Raw genomic sequence first — 22311 nt, forward strand, 5'->3', positions numbered from 1 at the left:
AAGTGACTGTCAGACATTTTGACAGAATACCTCATTTGTTCCCAGCATGTTCTGTAATAAAAACTTAAAGTGAACTGCTCAGATCCAGACATTGTTTTGCCCGGCTTACAACCAGGATGTTAAATGAACAAACAGAGGAAGAAAAGTTATTCCTCTTCAAAACCAACCCAGTAAAAAGGGTAAAATTAACCCGAGGAGTGGATGACTCTACTTTTGATGCAAACTGAAATATTCTTGACCCAATTGTTTTCACAGTGCAACCAAGTCTAATCTGCCCCTGCATTGACTTGGTCCGCATCTAACGCCTGTCATGCACACACTGCAAAAAATAATTCTTACCCTATAAAACATTTCAAGTGCCGTAAAATTCGAAATATAAGTCACGGCTTTTTTCTCAAGCTTTCAACCCTGCGGCCTATGCAATGATATGGCTAATTTACGGTCACAAGGGGCGACCGGGCAGTAATGTTCAGAGTGGGACATGTGCAATATATGTGTCAAACAAGATGCAAGTTTGATAAAACTTCGCATTTTGTGCATGAATAAAACTTACATGAACAGTCATTAATCATGGAAAAGGTGTCAATCAAAAGGGAAGGGCTAACTACACTATTGGGAATATTTATACAAGTCTGTTTATTTGTAAACGTAAATAATGTGGCGAAACAAAAGGATTACAAGAAGCAAGAAGAAATGTTTAAGGCGGATTCCTGTTCATCTTTCGTCATTATCATGAGTAAATATTTTACACGGTTGGATTTTATGGACTCTCCTTGATGTACCAAACCCATTTTGGCGGACTTTCAAAGAAGTTGAAGACGACCAGGGTGAGTTACGCCAGCTTTATCGTTTTCGGGTATCTTGTTTCAGACTGACCGTGATGTTTATCTGATGAGTATATTTTGAAAGAGTTTAAGGTTTCCAATGCTATGTGGCATGATGTATTTCAGTGACTGGTGACATCGTAGAACACATATTTTTTTAGCAAAAGTCCAGCGGCCCATCTGTGGGTCGTCAGAACGTTTAAGGTGCTGTACAGTGGAACCTCGGTTTTCGAACGCCTCTCAGTTCGAACAAATCGGTTCTCGACCAAAATTTGAGAAATTCTTGCTTCGCTTTTCGTTCAAAAAATCTGAGTTCGAACGCCGGTACGCTAGGGTGCGATGCTGAGCGGCGTACGGGTGTAGATTGCCCCCACCCCTTGTGAAGAACTGTTGTGACGTGCGCGCGCACTTATTTTTGCTTTCGGTTTAGATATCGGTGAACGGAGTGTTTTAGCCCCTAATTATGCCCCTGAAGAAGGTCGGTGCAAGCAACAAAGTTGCTACAGGTGAAAAAAGAAGGGTAGTGCGTACAATTATTGTATTTAAGAAAGAAATAATAGAAAATATGAAGAAGGTGTGCGAGTTTCCCTTCTTTCGAGAGAATAGAGCATGGCTTCTGCAGACCTTCACAAAGGTAAGAAATCCTATTCATAATTCTTTTCTTTATCCTTTAACCGCTCACCACTTTTTGTGGAGACCCGGGTGCTAAATGACGTGTATACGACCTGATTTTTGTTGTTGTACACGTTCATGTTAGAGTAATCTTTCGTTAACGCGAACGTACGATTAGCCTGGGTTAGCTTCATGTTTACGTTCATGGTAAGCATTCAGGGTGTTAGAACGGATTAAAACGATTTTACATTACTTTTAATGGGAAACACGATTTTCGGTGATCAAACAAATCAGTTTTCGAACAGGGTTCTGGAACGGATTATGGTCGAGAACCGAGGTTTCACTGTATATTATTAAAACTCTTTCTGTGTTCCATCTTTCTTTGTAAATATTGTGTTTCAATGTTGGCACATGCAGCTTATAGTCAGGTGCAGCTTATGTGTGTATACAGTTGTTTTTCCTTTAAAAATGTACTGGGTGCGGCTTATAATCAGGTCCGCTCTATAGTTGGAACTTTACTGTATCGGTGTTCTCATTTCAATATAATTTATCTTGTTTCTCAAATAAAATAGGACAAAGCCATTCCCAAATAAAGTAAAAATATTTTTATTTAACAGATAGGTTGATAATTTTGCTGCTTTTTTATTTTACCAACATAACAAAAAAATACTTCGCAATGTTTGGCTATTTTAAGTATGCATTTGCTTATTTGAAGAGGAAAATGAAAACAAATATCTGAGGATAATAAAACAATATTTAAAAATCAGGACATTTTTTCTGCCAATGGGTAAGAATGGGATGAGGATTTATTATTTTGTATTGTAGGGTACATAAATAGAACTCAGAGAGGCAACACACATACCAGTGTTTCCCAGCGGAATATGTTACTATAGAAACAGATCCAGTTTTCGGAGAGGTAGAGTCGTCCCTGTAGGAGGATGTCCCGTTGCAGGGCACAGGAGTAGTCTGTGTAAAGAAATGACACAGCTTCAGCACAGCCCACAGCACACATTCACATGGAAAATCATAATCCGTAAGCTTTAATATATAAGATATATAAATATATATATATATATATAATATTCATACAGAGGCACTCCTACAAAAAAGCTACTCTAGTTACAAAGAATTAAAGATACGAGATGTCCATTTGGCAAAACTCTGTCCCGACATATGAGAGAAAAAAGAATACCATAAATTTCAAGGGCTACCACTAGGCGGGGGACTGGTTAACACCAGCATAAGTTCGTCCCAGTCAGCACATGTTTTGCCCACCATACAGACCTGAGCCTGAACTTGTATCATGTTTTTTATTGCATTGCTTAGTATCATCAACAGTCTCTCGTGCTCCCTCACTCCTCCACCACCAGGCGTACCCCTTTCGTTAGCACCCACTGACTTTCTCCATGGTTAGTCCTCATAATAAACAAATTTTATTTAGGTAATATGTTATTTATCTTATGACTATATTTTTATGTTTGATAACTATTCGAGCATGTTTCTGTGATCAAGAAGATGTATTTTATAGCTGAAATGGGTGATTTTGGGAGTCTGGGAACAGATTTATTGGTTTTCGGCATTGATATGCTTCTCGGGTCGCAGTGACCCGTAGTTAGTGATGTTTGAAGCCCAGCGGGGTGTACCATGTGACTGATTCAGAAAACGATTTGCTAGGTTTGAGTGTAGCTCTATATAAAAGCTTCAATAAAAAGATATGGATTCCCCTTCACTAGAACTGTGGCATCATTTTGATACGTCAACCCATCAACAAAGATCCACAAATATCACGGCAAATGCAACAGTTGAGGTACAAAAGCATGAGAGTTCCCTTCAGTACTGGGAATCACAGAAACATACACTTCGAATTTTTATAAAAACTCCCTATCTAATTTCTATGCACACTTGCTTCATTAATACCATGTGAAATACCCATTCATCCATTATCTGCCCCGCTGGTCCACAGTAGGGTCGCGGGGGTGCTGGAGCCCCATCTCACTCGCTCATTCACACCTAGGGACAATTTGGACCGGCCAATTAACCTAACATGCATGTTTTCGGAATGTGGGAGGAAACCGGAGTGCCCGGAGGAAACCCACGCAAGCACGGGGAGAACATGAAAACTCCACACAGGAGGTTCGATCTCAAGACGTCAGTACTGTGCCGCACATGCGCTAACCACTACGCCGCTGTGCTGCCCCTATGTGAGATGTTTTTTTTTTTTTTAAAGCAGGTGAAATTCTCAAAAAAATAAACTGCCTGAGTCAAAAAACTTGAGAAAAATATTGTTTTCAATAAAAATGAATAAGCTTTTTATTTATCTCCTTATTTCCCATTTTCAGTTGTTGCTAATGCAAAACCATTGACAAAGTAACACAGAACAACTATTCCTCTAATCCTAATCCTCTAATATTATATATATATATATATATATACATATATATATATGGCAGCACGGCAGGGCAGTGGTTAGCGCGTGTGCAGCACAGTTCTGAGGTCATGGGTTCAAATCCAGCTACCAACCTTCCTGTGCGGAGTTTGCATGTTCTCCCCGTACTTGCGTGCGTTTCCTCCGGGCACTCCGGTTTCCTCCCACATTCCAAAAACATGCATGTCAGGTCAATTGACCGGTCCAAATTGTCCCTAGGTGGGAATGAGCGAGTGAATTGTCTGTCCCTGTGTGCCCTGCGATTGGCCGGCAACCAGTTCAGGGTGTCACCTGCCCACTGCCCGAAGATAGGTGGGATGGGCTCCAGCACCCCCGCGGCCCTACTGAAAATAAGGGGTGCTGGAGCCCATAATTGATGGATGGATGGATATATATATATATATATATATATATATATATATATATATATAAGCAGCACGGCGGCGCAGTGGTTAGCGCGTGTGCGGTACAGTTCTAAGGTCTTGGGAACCTCCTGTGTGGGTTCAAATCCAGCTACCGGCCTTCCTGTGCGGAGTTTGTATGTTCTCCCCGTGCTTGCGTGGGTTTCCTCTGGGCACTCCGGTTTCCTCCCACATTCCAAAAACATGCATTTCAGGTGAATTGACTGGTCCAAATTGTCCCTAGGTGGGAATGAGCGAGTGAATTGTCTGTCCCTGTGTGCCCTGCGATTGGCTGGCAACCATTTCAGGGTGTCCCCTGCCCACTGCCCGATGATTGCTGGGATGGGCTCCAGCACCCCCGCGACCCTACTGAGGATAAGCGGTGCAGCTAATGAGATGAGATGATAATGTATTCAGAGCACCATATACACCCAACATGTTATTGCAAGCAACAAGCATGTTATACATTTTTCTGTCCACGTGATGGTGTAATCAAGGAAATGTTTCATCTTGAAGCCTCTATGTGGGTGTACGTGAGGCATTTCCTTGCTGGGCTTCACTGCTTTATGGGCCTTCATTTTGCCATCACTAGTTTTCAGTTATTCCTTTTGGGGAAATTTAATTTAAAAATTGACGAATAGGGGTGGGCGATTCTCAAAATTTTGGTATAGATCCGATTAGTTTATAATTACGATAAACATATTGCAAAGGTTTTGAGGACTAAAAATGACTCTGAACTGCACTGCGCTTCCTGTTTGCCATTGTCATTTTTGGCTTCTAATGAGATGGACAAGTTCAACACTCGAATTGCACTTTGCTATGGTTATGTTAAAATAACACGAGACCTGTGAAGGGATGCAAACAATGTCGGCATTTGATTAAGGTTCTCTCACCCACGATGAGTCTCTCTGTGTCAGGTAGCTGCTTAAAGAGTTTCCTGAAGTCCTCATTGCGCTGCTTATATGTGGGGCTCAGCACCTGCAAATTAGAGCGTTGTCAGACACACGGCTGCACCTCGTGAACTCAAACATGCACGCATCTTCATGCTTTGCTCATTCACACGCAAGCGCCACTTTTGTTAGGCGGACGGTGATTATTTTTTATGGATGCTGACTCATTAGCAAGTTGTGTTGGACTGTACATGAAAAGCTGCATCTTAGTAGAAGCTTGGTTCCAAAACAGCCCACTGCAGATCATGCAGTGAACATGCTGAGTGGATATCATGGAGATACATTCTCAGTTCAGCACCACACAATGGATTTACGTGCCTAACTATATGACCATTGCATTAAGTATGCCTTCACAGTCAAAACATCAAAAGGTTTTGCTAATAAAGCATGAAAGTTTATTGATGATAATGACAATCACCATGCTGTTTTAATCATAATTGTGCTAGTATAATTTAAGTTGTTTTATTATTTAGACACCACAGTAAATAGAAAACTATTTAATCAAAAAATTATATAAGATTTCATGAGATTATTCAGGTGAACCAAATGCTATGGTTGGACTTTAAAATGTAATTGTGACTTACAAGGAAATTACCGATTGGAATCATCTGTGCCCGCTCATTTGGAGCCAACCGCCGCGGGTTCTGATTGGCTCCCTGTCTCTATTTGAACCCTGTCCTGTCAATCCCATGTTGTCGGTCCGTTTGCGAATCTCCGTGTATAGTTGGCAAGCCTTTTTTGACCCTGACTCTCGCCTGTCCCGTTTTTGCTCCCGTCTGTCTCCAGCTACGACCTGTTTGGATCCTGACCACGCCTGCTCTCCCTTCCCGGCTACCGACCAGTTTTCCGCCCCTGACAGCGCCATCGCTCGCTAATCCGAGTACGAGAGCGACTTGCTTCCGCGCCCAGCGAACACCGGGTCGTGGGCGCAGCCCTTCTTCTCTCTTTCAATCAAACTTGTGGTAAACGTCACGCAAGTGGGTCCTTTTTCCGTTCTGGTTCCGACAGGGGTAAGTCAGAATTGACGATACTACTGTTTTTATTTAAAAAAAAAATTTTTTTTACGGCAGATCCCAGTGTGAAACTTAACTCCACAGTTGCCACCAACGCCGAAACTAAAAACTGATACTGCTACAAAATTTGATGCAATAAAACTCCCTAAAATAACAAATACTACGAACTACTTCAATGAAAACAAATACTGGTCAATATTGTGAATTTAATGAAAGTTGTGCTAATTTTTAGGATCATTTTTCTCAAATAAAAAACACATTTTACCCAGAACAAAAAGAAACCAACAACATCATCTCATATAACAAATGGTAGCAAATCTTCTCATTTAATTTTTACTAAGATTGGAAAATAATACTTAACACTTCCTCTGTCTTTTTATATGTTTTCAAAGGTGGAAAAATTATCAATTAGATACATAAATTTTCAATAGTAGCAGACGCCGATACTAAGTACTGATAAGACTACTACGTTGGATAGAAAACAAGAGCAAAAACAAATACCTGAAAACAATAACAAATGCTAATTTCAATGAAAAGAAAATACACGCACTGCAAAAATATGTTCTTACCTTATTATTTTTCTTCAATTTAATTTCAAGATGTTTTAATTTCTTTTTCTAATAAATTAAAAAAATCACACTTGAAATGGACATAATGACCCTATATAGGTTTATAGGTTTATTCATCGTTATTTATTTTTTTATTATATATTTACTTTATAAACTTACTAGCAAACTAGTCTGCCATTTGCAATTTGAGACGATTTGAAGGGATTATTTAACTTTTTTTTTAAATCAGAAAAACTTTCTAAATATAGTAAAATAAGAAAATTTACACTTAAATTGGGAAACATTTTGATAATTGGGTAGAATCTTATTTATTTTGCAGTGTATATACCTAAATAAAGTATTTTCTCTCAAATGTGACTGAAAGAATTGCAGTTTTCTACTCTCCACTTTCTTAATTTCTATTTCCTGCTGATAAAACAGACACGGAACTGGTAAGGGCTCTCGCTGTCTGCGCCAGATGTTTTTCTTCAACAGGAAACCTCGAGAAAAAAACAATAGCTGCGACCCCAGCAACAGCGTGGACATTGGGAAAGAAACATATTCTGTTGATTCCAGGCCAGCGGGAAAAGAACATCTCCTTAAGTTCGATTCTGAAAATATGTGCTTGTTTGAGCATTATGCTAATGATAAACCAGCCTGTGATGATACTAGACAACAGAGCTCTTTGTGGGCTCAAATAGCAATGAGTCAACAAACAGGCCAATCCTTCTTTTGCTTAGAGGGAATTACTAACAGTAATCATATTTTCTGCACTCTAATACAAACCATATTATAAGGCACACCCTCCAAAAATAGACTTTTGTCATATTTCTCTTATAAACAAGGCTAACTGGACTATAAGGCGCATGCCATTGAGATTACAACTACTGTGTGTGGACTCCTTATTTACTTATGGTATTGTATATACCAGGGGTCTGGAACCTATGGCTTGTGAGCCATATATGGCTCTTTTCATGAGTATGAATGGCTTGGAAACAGGGTTGTTACCATGTTCCTCCACATATGAGTGAGCAAAGTCTAGTGCATGCAAAGCCAAACCAATGCTGAAGTTTGAAGCAGTGCTATCCAGTATATCTGGGGCACATTTCGGGCTAAAGTTTACAGTTAAGATGTCACACCCAAAAACTCATTTTGGCTGAACATTGCTGAGGAATCTTTTATATGAAGGCAAATTAAATACCTTAAATTCCGGACTATAAGCCGCTACTTTTTTCCCAAACCTTCAACCCTGCGGCTTATTCAGTGATGCGGCCAATTTATGCAATTTTTCTAACAGCCGCCAGCGGCGTTCGAGTACAAAAGGTAAGATTTAGACTGGTGGAATATATGCGCCGTGGAAGACTGCAACTTCTTAGCTTGTGCACAAATTAAATTAGCGTAGACATATCCTCATCATGCAAATTGCAAAAAGAAAGGCACATGACATATCTTTCAAGCTAAAAGCAAACGAGCAGGCCGATAAAGAAGGAAACAGAGCTACTGCACGTAACTTCACTTTGCGAGCGTGTTGCTAGCGCGTTTTTGAATAAGGGAGAGTGGGACGACGTCTATATGACAAAGACTCTTTCCCATACTGGGGAAGATGACTTTGATGACGTCAGTTATAAGGAGGATGATGAGGAAGGTTTACCGTGGTTTCTACAAGTACGGTATGTTTTTTTTAACAGACCCGTTTACTGTGTTGCGAGCATGTTACTAGTAGCGTTTTGCTACCCTTCACAGGCACGGTTGGGGTTGAAGGTTATAATATTATAATTAAAGCTCTGAAAACTCTCTTGGTGTACCGTCTTTCTTTGTAAATATGTGTAGTATGTATTTGCACCTGTATATTTTTGTAATGTATTTATTTGAGACATTTATTCTGATATGTTTTGCGAATTAAAAAAGAGGGGCGGAGCAAACACGGGCTGACAGGAAGTGGGGTAAAGGTGAGTGAGACCTGTTGTCGCGGCGGACAATAGTGGATATATATTTTCCTCACCCTTACCTTTGGAAATATAGACTTTTTTTCTTTGGATTAGTTTCAACGGGTACCCGGACTCTGCAGGTCTGCATCAAATATTAAGTACTGGTATTATTTTCTGTTCATTTTGCCGGCTGTGGTTTTTGGACTGTGTACTTAATATTCAGTTACAATCGCGGGGCTAATTTTGTGATTGTGTTACATGTTTTAGTGTGGGAGCATGCGGCTTATATACAGGTGCGGCTTGTGTAAGTACAAAATTGGTTTTCCTCTTAAAATGTGGTGGGTGCGGCTTATAATCAGGTGTTCTCTATAGTCCGGAATTTACGGTAATCTGTGTTCACTGTTGAGACACCTTATTATGAAAATCCACATAACAAACTGTAAATATGCCAAAACGCCAGAAGAGCACCCAAAGCAATTTGATTGGATGAGCGATAGGGATGGTTGGAGCTATACAAAGAGAGCACGCACTCCCTCCTGTCTCTTGCCCTGCGCCATCTGCGCTGAAAGCAAATATGTTGGGATCCTCATTTGCAGACTGAAGGAGACGTTTTGTGACGTTTTTACAAAATAAATGCTTACGGTCATAACGAAAAAAATGAAGGTCAAAATGAGCCTTAAGAATCTTAATTCGTTGCGGGATGGAGGTAGGTTCAAAGTGGTATATTTTTTATATTTGGGTCTCATGCATTTTTCTCATTTCATACATTTTATCTAAACGTCACTCAGTGAAATAAAATTTGCCAAACCATAGTTTTTTGTCTGGAGAGCGGGTTTGTTGAATAGTGTCTCAAAATATACTGTGTGGCTCTTTCCCAAATAAAAAAATCAAAATATTTTGGTTTACCACAGCTCAGTAGCCTAGATGGTAGGGCGCCCGCTTTGAGACTGGGAGGTCGCTGGTTCGCGCCTCGGCCGAGTCATACCTAAGACTTATAACATTGGTAAAAATGGCGGCGCCCTCTGTTGGCTGCGGCTGCATCGGCTCGCTACAACGGGTCAGGTGTATCGACATTTCGTTCTGTGTACATAGTTACAAAGATTGACAATACAAAGGAAATTATTATTAATTATTATTATTATTATTAAGGATCTTTGAGTTAAAAAAGTCCCTGGCCCCTGGTATATACAAATGCAATGATGATATGATTGATCAGTTGATAAGTATTGTTAACCATAATTACAAATAATCGTCTGCAATATTAATCTAAAACAAGTAGCGCTGGTGAGAGTGCCACCGTCAGTTTACCACTTGTCAACCAGTGGTACGGATGGCGAACAAAATGGCATAAGGGTCCATTCCATTATCACACTAGTTTTACTCACGGATCCAGCAACACTGCAAATCATATTGCACTCTTCCCCGGTGGGTCAATTACCTCTAAGTTCAATATGTCTATGTATGTAAAAGAGCTTATATAGTATTTTGTTCAAATACTTTCTGTTTTCTCCATTCTCTAATATTCATTGGTGAATAAATTGAGAGACTGTTTAACAAATCAGAATACACTATACAAACCAGTGTTTCTTGCACTGGTAAGCATCATGAGAAAATGAGATAATTTCCAATGCCTTGTCATATATCATTGTAGCACTGATGGTCTAGTGCAGGGGTGTCAAACATGCGGCCCGGGGGCCAGATCAGGCCCGCTAAGGGATTGAATCCGGCCCGCGAGACAACGCTCAGTGAAGCGCAAGAGAAAAACGAGCTGTAGGTTGAAATATGTCCACTTGATGTTGCCAAAGCCAGGTGCCTCTCACAAAGACGGTGGACTTGTATTTCTCTCTCTCTCTCTCTCTCTCTCTCTCTCTCTCTCTCTCTCTCTCTTGCTCTTTTTTTCCCTTCCCTTTTTCTCTCTCTCGCTGTCTCTCTCTTTCACTTTCTGTGTCTCTCTTTGTCTCTTTCTTTGTTTCTCTTTGTCTCTTTCTCTCTCTCTTTGTCTTTTTACTTTATTTTGCTCTCACTTCCACTCTTCCTTCTCTCTCTCTCTTGTCTCTCTTTCTCTCTTGCTTTCCCATTCTCTCCTTCTCCCATTCTCTCTTTCTCTCCTTTTTTCTCTCCTCTCTATTTCTCTTCGGATATTTTTTCTTTCTCTCTCTTTCTTTCCCCCTCTCTCATTATTTGTCTTTATCTCTTGTTTCTCACGTTTCACGTTCTCTCTCTCTCTTTTTTTTCTCTTTTTCTCTCTCTCTCTCTTTTTCTCTCTTTCTTTGTCCCACCCTCTTTTTCTCTCCTTCGCTTTGTCTTATTTCTTTCTCTCTTTCTTTCTCTCTAATCTACTAGTCCGGCCCCCGAGAGAATGTTTGTTCTATCCTGTGGCCCCCGAGGTAAATTGAGTTTGACACCCCTGGTCTAGTGGTAAAGTGCCGGCACTCTCTCCACCACTACCCAGGTTCGACCCCCATCGCATGTAATATTTTGCAAAGTAGGCAATGCTAAACGATTTAATCAATCATTGCGCAAATCAGTTTTACCATAAAACCTCGATGGTAATGCATACCTATTAGTACTGTATGCATTTACAGTATGGTAACACATACCTATAATTACTCTATGCATTTCCAGGATGGTAACACATACCTATAAATACTGTATGCATTTCCAATCTTGTCCGCTGTACACTGCGGTATACATGGCACAATTTCAAATTCAAGTTTTAGGCGTGCCTTATAGTCCAAAAAATACTGTATATTATTTACACATGTGGCCTTATTTTGATTCTACTATTGCCAAAAACAAGTCAACTAAAGACTTACTGCAGGGATCTCTTCAGAGTTCCAATCGGGCTCCTGAAGATCAGACATAGCCCAGCCCCACTCCCAACCCCACTCCCCTCTAGCCGGACCCGGCAGAAGCCACCCTGCCAGGGCCTCGTCCAGCTCCAGGACCGTCTCCCAATCCGACGTCAAACAATCCTCATCCGCTTCCATGCTTTATCCTTCAATTCATGGAGGGAGCAACTGTCTCTGCTGTTTGTAAGTAAAAGTCTCGAGTATCCGCCGAGTGTCCGCCCTCTTCTGTGTTTTGTGTTGTCAATGTTGAGCAGTGGACACACATGCACACTTCAACCACATGAGCCTTGTGTGTCTCTCTTCCTTTTACACACACGGGAGAGAGGAGTTACGGCCGTTGCCCTCGAGTAACCCCGTGCAACAAGTCCTTTATTATTGTGGCAGAAGCACCCACCTCCTCACAAACGCCACTCCTCTTGCTTAGTCCAAGGAAGTGTGCAAAAGTGCTGTTATTGCACTGTTATAACCCAGAGTAGGAAGCAAGTCGTGAAGCAAAAGAATTGACAAGGATGGACAGAGTTGAGGATGTATGGAGAAAAGTTTGTGGTCGGTGTCAGAGTGTGTTGAGTCTAACCAAGTGATTAAGTTACATAGAACAGATGTGAGCGTAACCTCCAGTTACCTTCGACTGCAAAACAACACTATCAATCATGACAGCCAGAACTGGGTTGCAGAAGAACGAGGCCAGTGTGACATGTGAGAAAATGTGAAATTGCAATTAGGAGATATGTTGTTGTCAACAACATGTGCCCAAAGGCCAAAAGAAGTTCTACACTGCAAAAAAATAAGTTTTTATCCCATTGTAAAAGTTGGAAAGTATTTTTTTAAGTTTTTTTTTCTTGTTTTAAGATATTTTTACTTAATTTTTAAAGTCAAAACGATGTATACTTAAAATAAACAAAATAATCTTATTTGGCAGATTGCAGATAGTTTTGCCCATTGTAAGATTTTGTTTGAATTATAATAGAAAACATTCTTTAAAGCAATTAACAATCTACTTGATAAAAGAATACACAAGATTAAATATCTTTTAGAAATATATAATATAGTTAAATACATTTGACTCGAGCTTTTTATGAAAACCACAGTTTACTTAACAATTTTTTTTATACGAAATGTTTTTAATCATTTGGGTTATTTTTGACCTAATATTTTGGGTCAAGCAAATTCCGTTTTTTTTTGTTGTAAGAAATCATTATATGCTTTTTTTATTTTGTACAAAATAACCCCATTTACACTAAGATAAATATTATCCCCCTGGCAATTTTTTTTGCTCATTTTCTGGTTTAATCTTATTTTAAGATACTAAAATCTTAAATGTTCTGGTCTTAATTTTTATACAGCACCTTTCAAGTCAACAAAAACCTCCCAAAGTGCTTTACAATTTGACATTTTTTGTCAAATCAATATTTCTTTCTGCCTGTTTCTTGAATTAGTTTTTATACCCGCACTGGAAAAAACATTTTTACTTACCCCTTTGGCAGAAATTATGGCTTTTTTTAAGAATAATTTTTGTTTAAGTTGTTTTATCTTGGATTTTTTAATACATTAATAAAAAACCTACATGGTTGTTATTGTTTCTAATTTGAGATATATTAATCTCCAAAATCAGCAAAAGAAACCCTAAAAATGAACAAAACAAGTCTACAACCTATTAGTTTATTATTTTAGGTGTCCATTTTCTTACTTTATTAGAAAAAAAAAATATATCTTTTAAAAAACTTTGACTTAAATGAGCAAACGTTTCTAAAATGGCGTAATTATGATGTTTTTTTTTTTTTTAATTTTGCAGTGCAACCATTGGGAATAAATTCGGAATGCCCAAAATAAAATAAAAACCTTCATAATTTATAAATAAAACTTAGCATGAGTGGGCTGATGGTTCAAAAAGCCAAATCATATTAGGAAATCACTCCAAATTGCTTTTTATGAATGGTGATAAACTACACATTTAAATACATTGTCCAGTCACCTTTTCACTCGTTCAGGCTAGAAAAGTCTGTTGCACTTCAAGATCCAACTCCTGTAACACTTCCCTAGAAATATTTACAAGATCCCAGGGGCGAGCGTACCGATGGTGACAACGGCAGTACGGGTTGACCACTTCATCCCTCTTAACTGATTTCCTGCAGCTGCCCGAAATTCTGCGTAACATTTAACCACTCTCTGAGGACTGAAATTGAAGTAGCAGGAACTGATGGAAACGAGTTACTTATTCCCATAAAACACGTCTCTCAAACAAAATACTTTTCCAGCATGTGGTTAAACATTTCAGTCAAACTTAGACTGACGGAGTAAGTTCTCCTCAGAGATGACTTGTGGCGCCGCTGCTCTGAGTGGGTTTTATTTGAAGGATATTGTCTGCCGATAAATCAAGGGAAGAACGAGACCATTGTTGCAACGATGCCTTGTTGAGGTAGTTGACCAGAGACAGCATTTATAGATCTGGTTAACCATTAACCACTTGCACAAACAGACAGGGATGCAGGAGGCTGGTACTGTACACCAGGGTGGGGTTGAAATCATTTGAAACGTTGATAAGCTCATCTTTTTAACAGAACGGCTTTTCATTAATATTTGATCCATTCTTTTTACATTACAGCAACAGTTTGCGTGGGAGTCTGTGAGAGTATCGACAAAGAACAAGGAAAAAATGTTAACGGATCTTTTTTTAAAGCCCCGAATTCTTCTGCTGTTTATAAACAACCACATGCACTTCCCACTAGGGTGCAACAAAAACACAATTCTTGAATTTTATATAACTGGATGCTTAAACTGTTCCAGTATATGTTAAAACAACAAAAAATGCAAAAAATATTTCAATACATTATCATTAAGGGGTGCCACTGCAAATCTGTTTTGTTGGATAAAGTGGTAAACATTGCTACTTGGTTGCCATAAGGATCTGTCACAGTTTGAGGCAGCCAAGGTCATCCTGGAGCTGGAGCAGGTGTGACCATAATACAAGAACACCGACATCCAAATGATTAGCGACAACAAGCATACCGCAAGATTGTAGACTTGCTTAATAGCAACAACAAGCTGCGGAAAATCCCCCAAGCCAAGCGCTCCACGAAAACTGCTAAATAAGTGCAGACTTAATGCCACATTTCTGCCGTCGCCTCAAAATGATAAGGAACTGAATAATAACTCTAAAGACCTAGCTAACTTGGCCAACATGAAGACAAACTGAGTTGCTAAATTTGTTGCATTAGAGTCCATTCTCAAGGTTTCTTCATTTTCCTCATGTTGAGGTTCTTGAGTTTTTCCTAGCCCTGATGTAGGTTTTAGATCAGGGGATGGTGCAATAATAGTCTGTGGTTTGCAATAATCTGTGGTCTGTCCAGCCCTTTGAGACTCCTTGTGATTAAGGGATATAGAAATAAACATGATTTGACTTGACTAGATAAAAACCAGAAGCTTATGATGAAACAACGAGAGAAGTAATACACTACCAAAGCAGCCAGGAAGTCCCATTGTGAAAAGGAGCTTGAGTAGACGACGGCAGTGTCCAGCTTCATGTTAGAAAGTTATGCTGAGCCAAAAGATGATAGTTAAACTGTCTGTAGACCATCTGAAGGCAAATCATCCCTCAAGCGTAAGAACAATCAAACATCTTGCTTCCACATGACATTCTTAGTCAACTTAAGTGTTGTGTCACTGGCTACAAGGTTGAAGATGTCACCACGTGTGGTCTGGTCACAGGAGCAGGTGGTGATTGGACACATCTTTCTGCATCCTATGCAACAGCTGACCAAGCCAGATGGCAAGTGTTGGAGACAATTATATAAGGACAGTACAAGCAGTGGTCACCACATCCATCTTGCACAATACACCGGGACAGCAAGTTAACAACGATTCTTAGCAATTGCACCAGTCTTACAATGGTGGACGGGGATGAAGAATGGCTGAAATTGCTTGGTGTCCCGACATATAAGAAGCAGACCAATGAAGCATGCCTAGTGATTATTGCGCGGTGGACATCCAATTTGCTGCAGGACTGATGCTGTGCTGACCAGGTTGTCAACATGGCATTTGACACCACTGCATTGGCTGAGCACCTCTGGATTCAGTGCCCCGCACTCCAAAGAGTTTGTTACCACCACCGACTGGGATTCTCCTTTGCTGAATTAAGACTGGATGCGAGTCTTGTGCTACTGAGGCCTTATTTCAGGGACCATGAGTGACTCAACAAAAACAACCACTGTGACAAACACTGCAGCCTTTATTGCCATACAGTTCTCACTGAGCCGACCACTGCTTTGGTCTGGGTGCCGACACCGTATTGGTGAGGTCTTCCTGAACCAAGTTTTTGCAGACCTGAAGGTAGAATCATCACGCTTACCAGAGGTTACAATGTTCACATGTCTGAAAGAGAACTGGAACCTGTTAAAACAAGAATTCTGCAACCAAAGGTCTGCAAGCTAATCCCTGTTCAGGAGGGTTACAATCGGTTGGCTGGTGGAAGACATATCCATGGGGAGACACACTGTTGATGTTTAGAGTTCAAGTGTCCTTTCTTCTCCTTCCCTCCCTTTTGATGTAGCCGAGTAGAGTGGACTAGGTTACAGAGTGAGCAAATAAAATTGGAATTCAGTTAATGTTAGCTCTTATTCTTAAATCCTGTGAGTTGCTAGTGAGCTAGCCACTAGAGTGTGTTTGTTCCTATGGGTATGTCAGACAGTATTGGCCCTTGTGTTGGACAATGAAGTGTTCATATGTGTGTCTGTCCAAAATCAATCACTGTATCTCAAAACTCAGGGTAAGGCTGCATGAACGCCAAAGAAATGAGGATTTCTCGAGAGTAAAATGCTGAAAAATGCTCAAATGCCCAAACTAATTTTACTTTGATATCCTTATAGACGCGCAGCACTGTATACAATTTCAATGTAATCAACATTTCCAGATATTCTTGGCAATTTTACAAAATGTGAGATGTTTAGTCTATCGCACATTTTTCAAAATTTCAAGTCTGTGTGTTCGCATCCCTGAATCTCAATGGATTTCCTCAAAACTCTGCTATTTTTCTATGTGAATTGGAACGAAATCCAGATGTCAGCCAAATTCATATTGTGAAATTAAAAAAATTGCCATACAAATTGAATGTACCCTTCTCCCCACCCTTTTTGTCAATAAATTATCTCTTTTACAGGGAGGCAGTTTCCATGAAAAGCTTCTGAACATGAATCAAACCTTTTACAATCTTAAAGACAATTTTTTAAAGGAAAAATAAGAGGAATAAGAGGTCAGCTATTGACGTAAAGTGGATGCTCATCTTCATAGTGTTATTTTTTAGGTCCGGTAACATTCCATCTATCTCTTAAGAAAAACTAGTTCGATAACATATTAGTCACCATACAGTAAGTCATCACTGCACAGTCTGGAGGACATTGCAAGCTAACAATACTGCAGCAAAGGACTCTTCTCCCCTTTGGCACCACCCTGTTGACCTGCTTCCCTCTGTTGGGCACTACAGGTACCCTAAAACAAGGATTAACAGGCTCAGAGACAGTTTCTTCCCCAGGGCCATCACCACCTTAAACAAGCACATAACTTTATTCTACCTATTTACAGAAGAAAGGGTTTTCAAATATTATTATAGATATCGACTTATTTTGGAATTATGTTGCTAGTCAATGTCATTGCACTATGTTTTCTATTGTTCTGATGCACTTTTGATTCAGAACAAGTAAGGCGTCAAAAAGATTTAGACTTAAGTTGACATTTCATTTTGATTTGTTTATGCAGTGCTTGATAATAATCTGGATCAGTGTTATGCTCTTCTCGCATCCATTATTCAAAGTAAAGAGTCACCAGACCACGGTCCACATTTAAAGATGGTGTCTGTAACTTCAAAATATTCTACTTGCTGTCGCCATCATTGCAGCCTCTGTCAAGCGCATTTTTTTTGCAAGAGCAAGTATGTGGAATTCTTCGACGCGCTTGAATAAACAATTCCTTTCTCATCTTTTTGGGGGTTTGGGTTGGCATTTGGACTGCATTTGAAACAGTCATTTTCTTACTTTCACCATTTTTATCTTAGAAGGAAAGAAGACTGCGAGCACGTGGTTAGAATTGCTCTCCTCCCACCCATCCCCTGCCTCCTTTCCTCCAGTGTAATGCGCTCCGTGGCCAGAACACCAAGAATACAACTCAGCTAAAATCAGATAGAAGCGGTGGAAAAAAAAGTAAAAAGGCTCTTTGAACTTTGTTGGGAATTGTTAACACAAACTGTACTTAATAGAGAAAATATTTAATTTTAAAATGTTTAACGACACCTCAAACTATGCACCACACCTTTAAGGTATGTCTCAGATGAGCTCTGTTCTGAGAAAGCCATCTGTAATTTAGCTAGGCATTATCAGAGTTTTAGCTGCATTGGATACAACCAGACACAGCCACAATTCTAAAGTATGACACTTTTGCACAAACTTGAAATAAAAAATCCTTAACATATTGAAACAGTCCTTCTGCACTTAAGTATTTTGCACTTGGCAGAGGTTGTCTATTTCTGGAGGCTGCACTATCTTGAACTCTAGGACAACGATGGCATACAAATAGATCCACTCATCCACCCGCGGAACTGCTTTGCCCCCCTAAGGTTGTGCTGTAACACAGTTGTCTTTAGCCTAACTTCCAGTCCACAAATAGAAAAGAATTCCCACTCACTTTCTCACCTTTGCACAAAATACAGTCTCAGAGTCCGGAACTAAACCCACAAGCACAGAGCTCAACAGTTTCCACGTGTCACTCAAATACAAATGTTTATCTGAATGTTAAGAGTCATATTGTAGAGAAACAGTATCTATGACTATTGGTGTCTGAATCCAATATTGATATCGGCTACCATTTAGATATTAGTCATCGACGATAGTAAACTGCTTTTAACCCCCCTACAGATAATACAAATATCTGGCCTTGCCTTTGGGTTAACCAATGCTTTAGGTGTCTTTCAAAATTTAGTTAATGATGTACTTAGAGACATGCTCAATCAATACTCTCCCGATGAGGAAACGCACAAGACTCATGTCTGCAACGTGCTGCAGCGTTTGTTGGATAATTCATACGTTAAGTCCAAAAGATTTAAGTTTTATAAACCGAATGTCGCTTTACTGGGGTTTGTACTTTCTAAGATGGAGCTCAAGATGGGTTCATCGAAGATCAATGCAGTAGCAGAGTGGCCATTCCCTATGTCGAGAAGGGAACGGTTCTGGGGGTTTTCTAACTCCTATTGTGAGTTTTTTTGAGACTACAGCACCATTGACGCACCCCTCCTTGATTTCACTTCTCCCAAGGTTAGGTTCATCTGGTCCTCACAGTACACTACAGCTCTCACTAAACTTAAAACAGCCCTTTCCCCAGCACCTGTTCTGTCCTTACCCAACCCTGATAGACCCTTTACGATTGAGGTCGACACTTCTGACATTGAGGTAAGAGTCGTCCCATCCCAGGTCTCCCCCAATGATTTTACCAGGTTCAATGCAAAAACTCCAGTAATGGCTCGGATATTGGTGCAGTCCATTTCTACTTCTGCTCCTGTTCTTTTATCCACCAGTGTCTGAAAGAATTAGCTTATTGGGTTCCTGATGTATAACTCAAATTTGAGATGAGCAGGCTTAAAATAAAGGCTTTATAATACTAACCTGAATTGAGTGGGGGGACCAGAATCATTCAATCTTAAAACAACAACAGTACAAAGGTAAAGTTTTGGCCTGGACAGAGGGGACGTGTCCCCACTGATATCATGCAATAACTGTCCCTATCAATATTGTGTGATCACTTTAAAAAATGTGCAATTTCCTCACCAATGCCAAGGCCAAACCTATGCCCTATTATCGGAATCAGACAATATAGGTACCGGACAATGCTCTGACTTGCAATATAGGTATGATACTTGAAGTAAAAACGTTTGAAAAGAAAACCCATAGAGTCATTTTTAAAACACATTTTACAAGCAAATGATTGATACACAAACAAAATGGGGACCATCATTTTAAAGGTTAGTTGTCAGTGTATTGTTAATGTTCTCATCAGAAAACACATCAATTTCACACAGCTAATTGTTATTCCGCTATTAGTAGTTAAGTTGTGTTAAGCTTGCTTACAATCCAAAGCACTAGCAAAGGTATTAAAGAATCTATTTGGGCTTTCAGGACAAAGCCTAGTTTATCTTGTCTTCTTTTCAGTCCATTCCTGCGGCAAATAGCAGCCCTCTCTACACATAAACTTCAATCCTCATGATTTGTTGGCATGTATTGTAAAGAAAGGCATTCAAATCTCTCAATATTGATGGCTTTGTTTAGTACAGTGAGAACCTCCATGTGTCTGTTGCCACCTGCTGCATACCGGAATTACAAGTTAAAAGCGACGTTTAAATGAACAATCCAGATTTTAGAATGCTCTAAATACATTTCGACAGTACTAATGATACCTTTGCATTTGAAGTTACAAAAATAATATAAGGGTAAATGTAATTTGGCATTGCGGGGAGGTGGAAGCAGCACACGGTAAATTAATTGACAAGCAGACTCGGGGGGATTAGAACCATGCTTCCGCTCGAACCAGAGTGAGCAAAAAAACGGAAAGCAAGGCATGCTTACTCTCATGATGTGTTGTCTTTCATGCTGGGGAGAAAGTGTACACACAAAAGGAATAATAATAAAGTAATAATAGTAAAAATAATAATGGGATCATGTATGCAATACATGTTTGAGTTATCATTTTTGACTACTGTGTGGTCTTCATAGAAAAAACGTGACGGTAAGATTTTGCATGACTGTTTTCCAGAAGTAGGGCGCTATCTAGTGGTGTAATATGCAATTGCACTCCTCAACAAGGCTTGTTTTCGTTTGTCAGTGCTAAGGTGAATTGGTGCAGCGTTTTTCAACCTTGTTTGAGCCGAGGCACACAATTTTTATTAGACAATCTTGAGGCACACCTTTTAAACGGTCACAATGATCAAAGAGCGATTTCATTAGTGCCATGTTTGTGTGTTTTTAGGGCTTAAAGGGACATTGTGTATTTGAGAATACAAACTCAAAGGGACCAGTAGCACCATTTTTCTCCTAATATTAATACCTGGCCTTTTCCTTTTTTCTGTACCTGTAGCGAACAATTAAAACATCTTCGTCTATGTCCTCAAGGGCCGCTTGTCCTGCCTGATTTTTGAGGTTTCTCTTCTACATTATAGGTTGTTCCAATCACCAGGGTCATTAAGAAGCTCCTGCTAGCTTGCTATCGAGCTGATAATTTGTTTTACCTGAGTTGAAGAAAAGAACCTCCAAAATCATGAAAGACGTGCGGCCCTCGAGGACTAGAATACCCAGGTCTGATCCAGGAGAAGCTCATGCTATTTAAAAAATGCTCATTTCTCGGCGTAAGAGCTGACTGTCAAAAAAGAGGTCCACCTCATCTCTGAAGAGCGGGATGATGCTTTACACCGTGAAACAACGGAAACCAAATGATGAAGGTGCTGTATCTGAGTTAGATCTGCTACTGGTATCTTTGAAAAACAATTTTATCAATTTTCATGTTGGAGAGCAAACCCTAACCCAAAAAAGAAACAGCCTGGAAAGAGATAGGTGCCCAAAACACACCACAGTAAGTGGTGCCACTAGGACACAGGCGGTTTAGGGATCCATGAACCATGAAATATTATTTGAAAGAATGCATAATCATATGATAGTACAAGTTTTAGTAACAGTCGTTTTTGCTTTTATTTAACATCAATATATATATATGTATGTGTGTGTGTGTGTGTGTGTGTGTATATATTTTTTTTAAGAATGTATAGTTCGTTCGTCTTATCATTTGTGGTCACCATGTTATTCATTTTAGTTCATGATTTGTTGTAATTTTGTCCATATTTCAACGATTTCTTAAAAAATATATATACTATATCCTTATCTTGTTTTTCTAGAAAAAAAAGTAAAATGGGTGAAAAACGTGAAAACTGCGTAATAACATTTTCTTTTTTTAGTTACACGAGAAAATGATAAATTCTGTACAATCTGGAGATTATCTCCTAGGTTTTTACCTTTTTGATTTATTTCAGGGCAAGCAGACAAAATAAGTTATGAAACCTTTTTTCCCTTCTCTTCCTTATGGGCAAATAATTAGTGTTTACAATAACAATAGTCATTTGTTACCACCTAATTAAATGGATGAACCTCATAGTTATTTGGCTGATCACAATAGCATCCTTTTTTTTGCTAAGATAAAATTAGGCGATTTCCTGCGACACACTAGACAAAAACTCCCGGCACGCTGGTTGAAAAACACTGCATAGTGTAATTCTTGAACACAATAGTTTCAGTCAGGATATGTGTATTAGAATCTGTTTGGCAGCATGATAAACATTTTACATAATTTAGCTTTGGATCAAATAATTTAAATACCATTTTTCCATCTCCTACTAGAATATTACTCCTGTTGTCCTCCTATATGTTGCTGTAAACTTACCAGCATACATTGCGGACATTAAAGTGAGAATTTTTTTTCATAACGCTCAAATTACCTCATTAGCATTCTCCAACAATGCCTATATCCGTATAAGAGCCCTGACCTTTTAAGTGACGGACAGTTAGCACTGATGGACAAAAACAGTAGGAAACCCACAAAACACTTGAACAGCAAATACAGGAAGAAAATGAACACTTACGTTATACCAGCTTTGGCTCTTCTGCAGAAGCAAAGAGATAGAAAAAGAGAGAGAGAAAAAAGATTTTGATTATTAAAATTTCGATTTGTTCACCATGC

At 39.4% G+C, this 22311-nt stretch overlaps 1 protein-coding gene across 7 annotated transcripts in view; it reads right to left on the reverse strand.

Moving 5' to 3' along the window:
* The window catches only part of gramd1bb (GRAM domain containing 1Bb), a 114369-nt gene that overhangs the window by 27486 nt on the left and 64572 nt on the right, over window positions 1–22311 (reverse strand). For 5 of the 7 annotated variants that reach the window (XM_088345058.1, XM_088345059.1, XM_088345055.1 and 2 more), the window contains 3 exons: window positions 22214–22234; window positions 5156–5240; window positions 2299–2402 (listed from right to left, as the gene is read on the reverse strand). In XM_088345058.1, coding sequence (XP_088201184.1) covers window positions 2299–2402; window positions 5156–5240; window positions 22214–22234 — 210 coding nt within the window. Of the gene's footprint in view, window positions 1–2298; window positions 2403–5155; window positions 5241–20153; window positions 20172–22213; window positions 22235–22311 lie in introns of those variants that run through there. The other 2 variants (XM_088345060.1, XM_088345057.1) reach the window with 2 other exon arrangements.

The sequence above is a fragment of the Urocampus carinirostris genome, chromosome 10 (genome assembly GCF_059441175.1).
Source record: "Urocampus carinirostris isolate Australia breed hairy pipefish chromosome 10, RoL_Ucar_1.0, whole genome shotgun sequence".
Classification (NCBI taxonomy): domain Eukaryota; kingdom Metazoa; phylum Chordata; class Actinopteri; order Syngnathiformes; family Syngnathidae; genus Urocampus; species Urocampus carinirostris.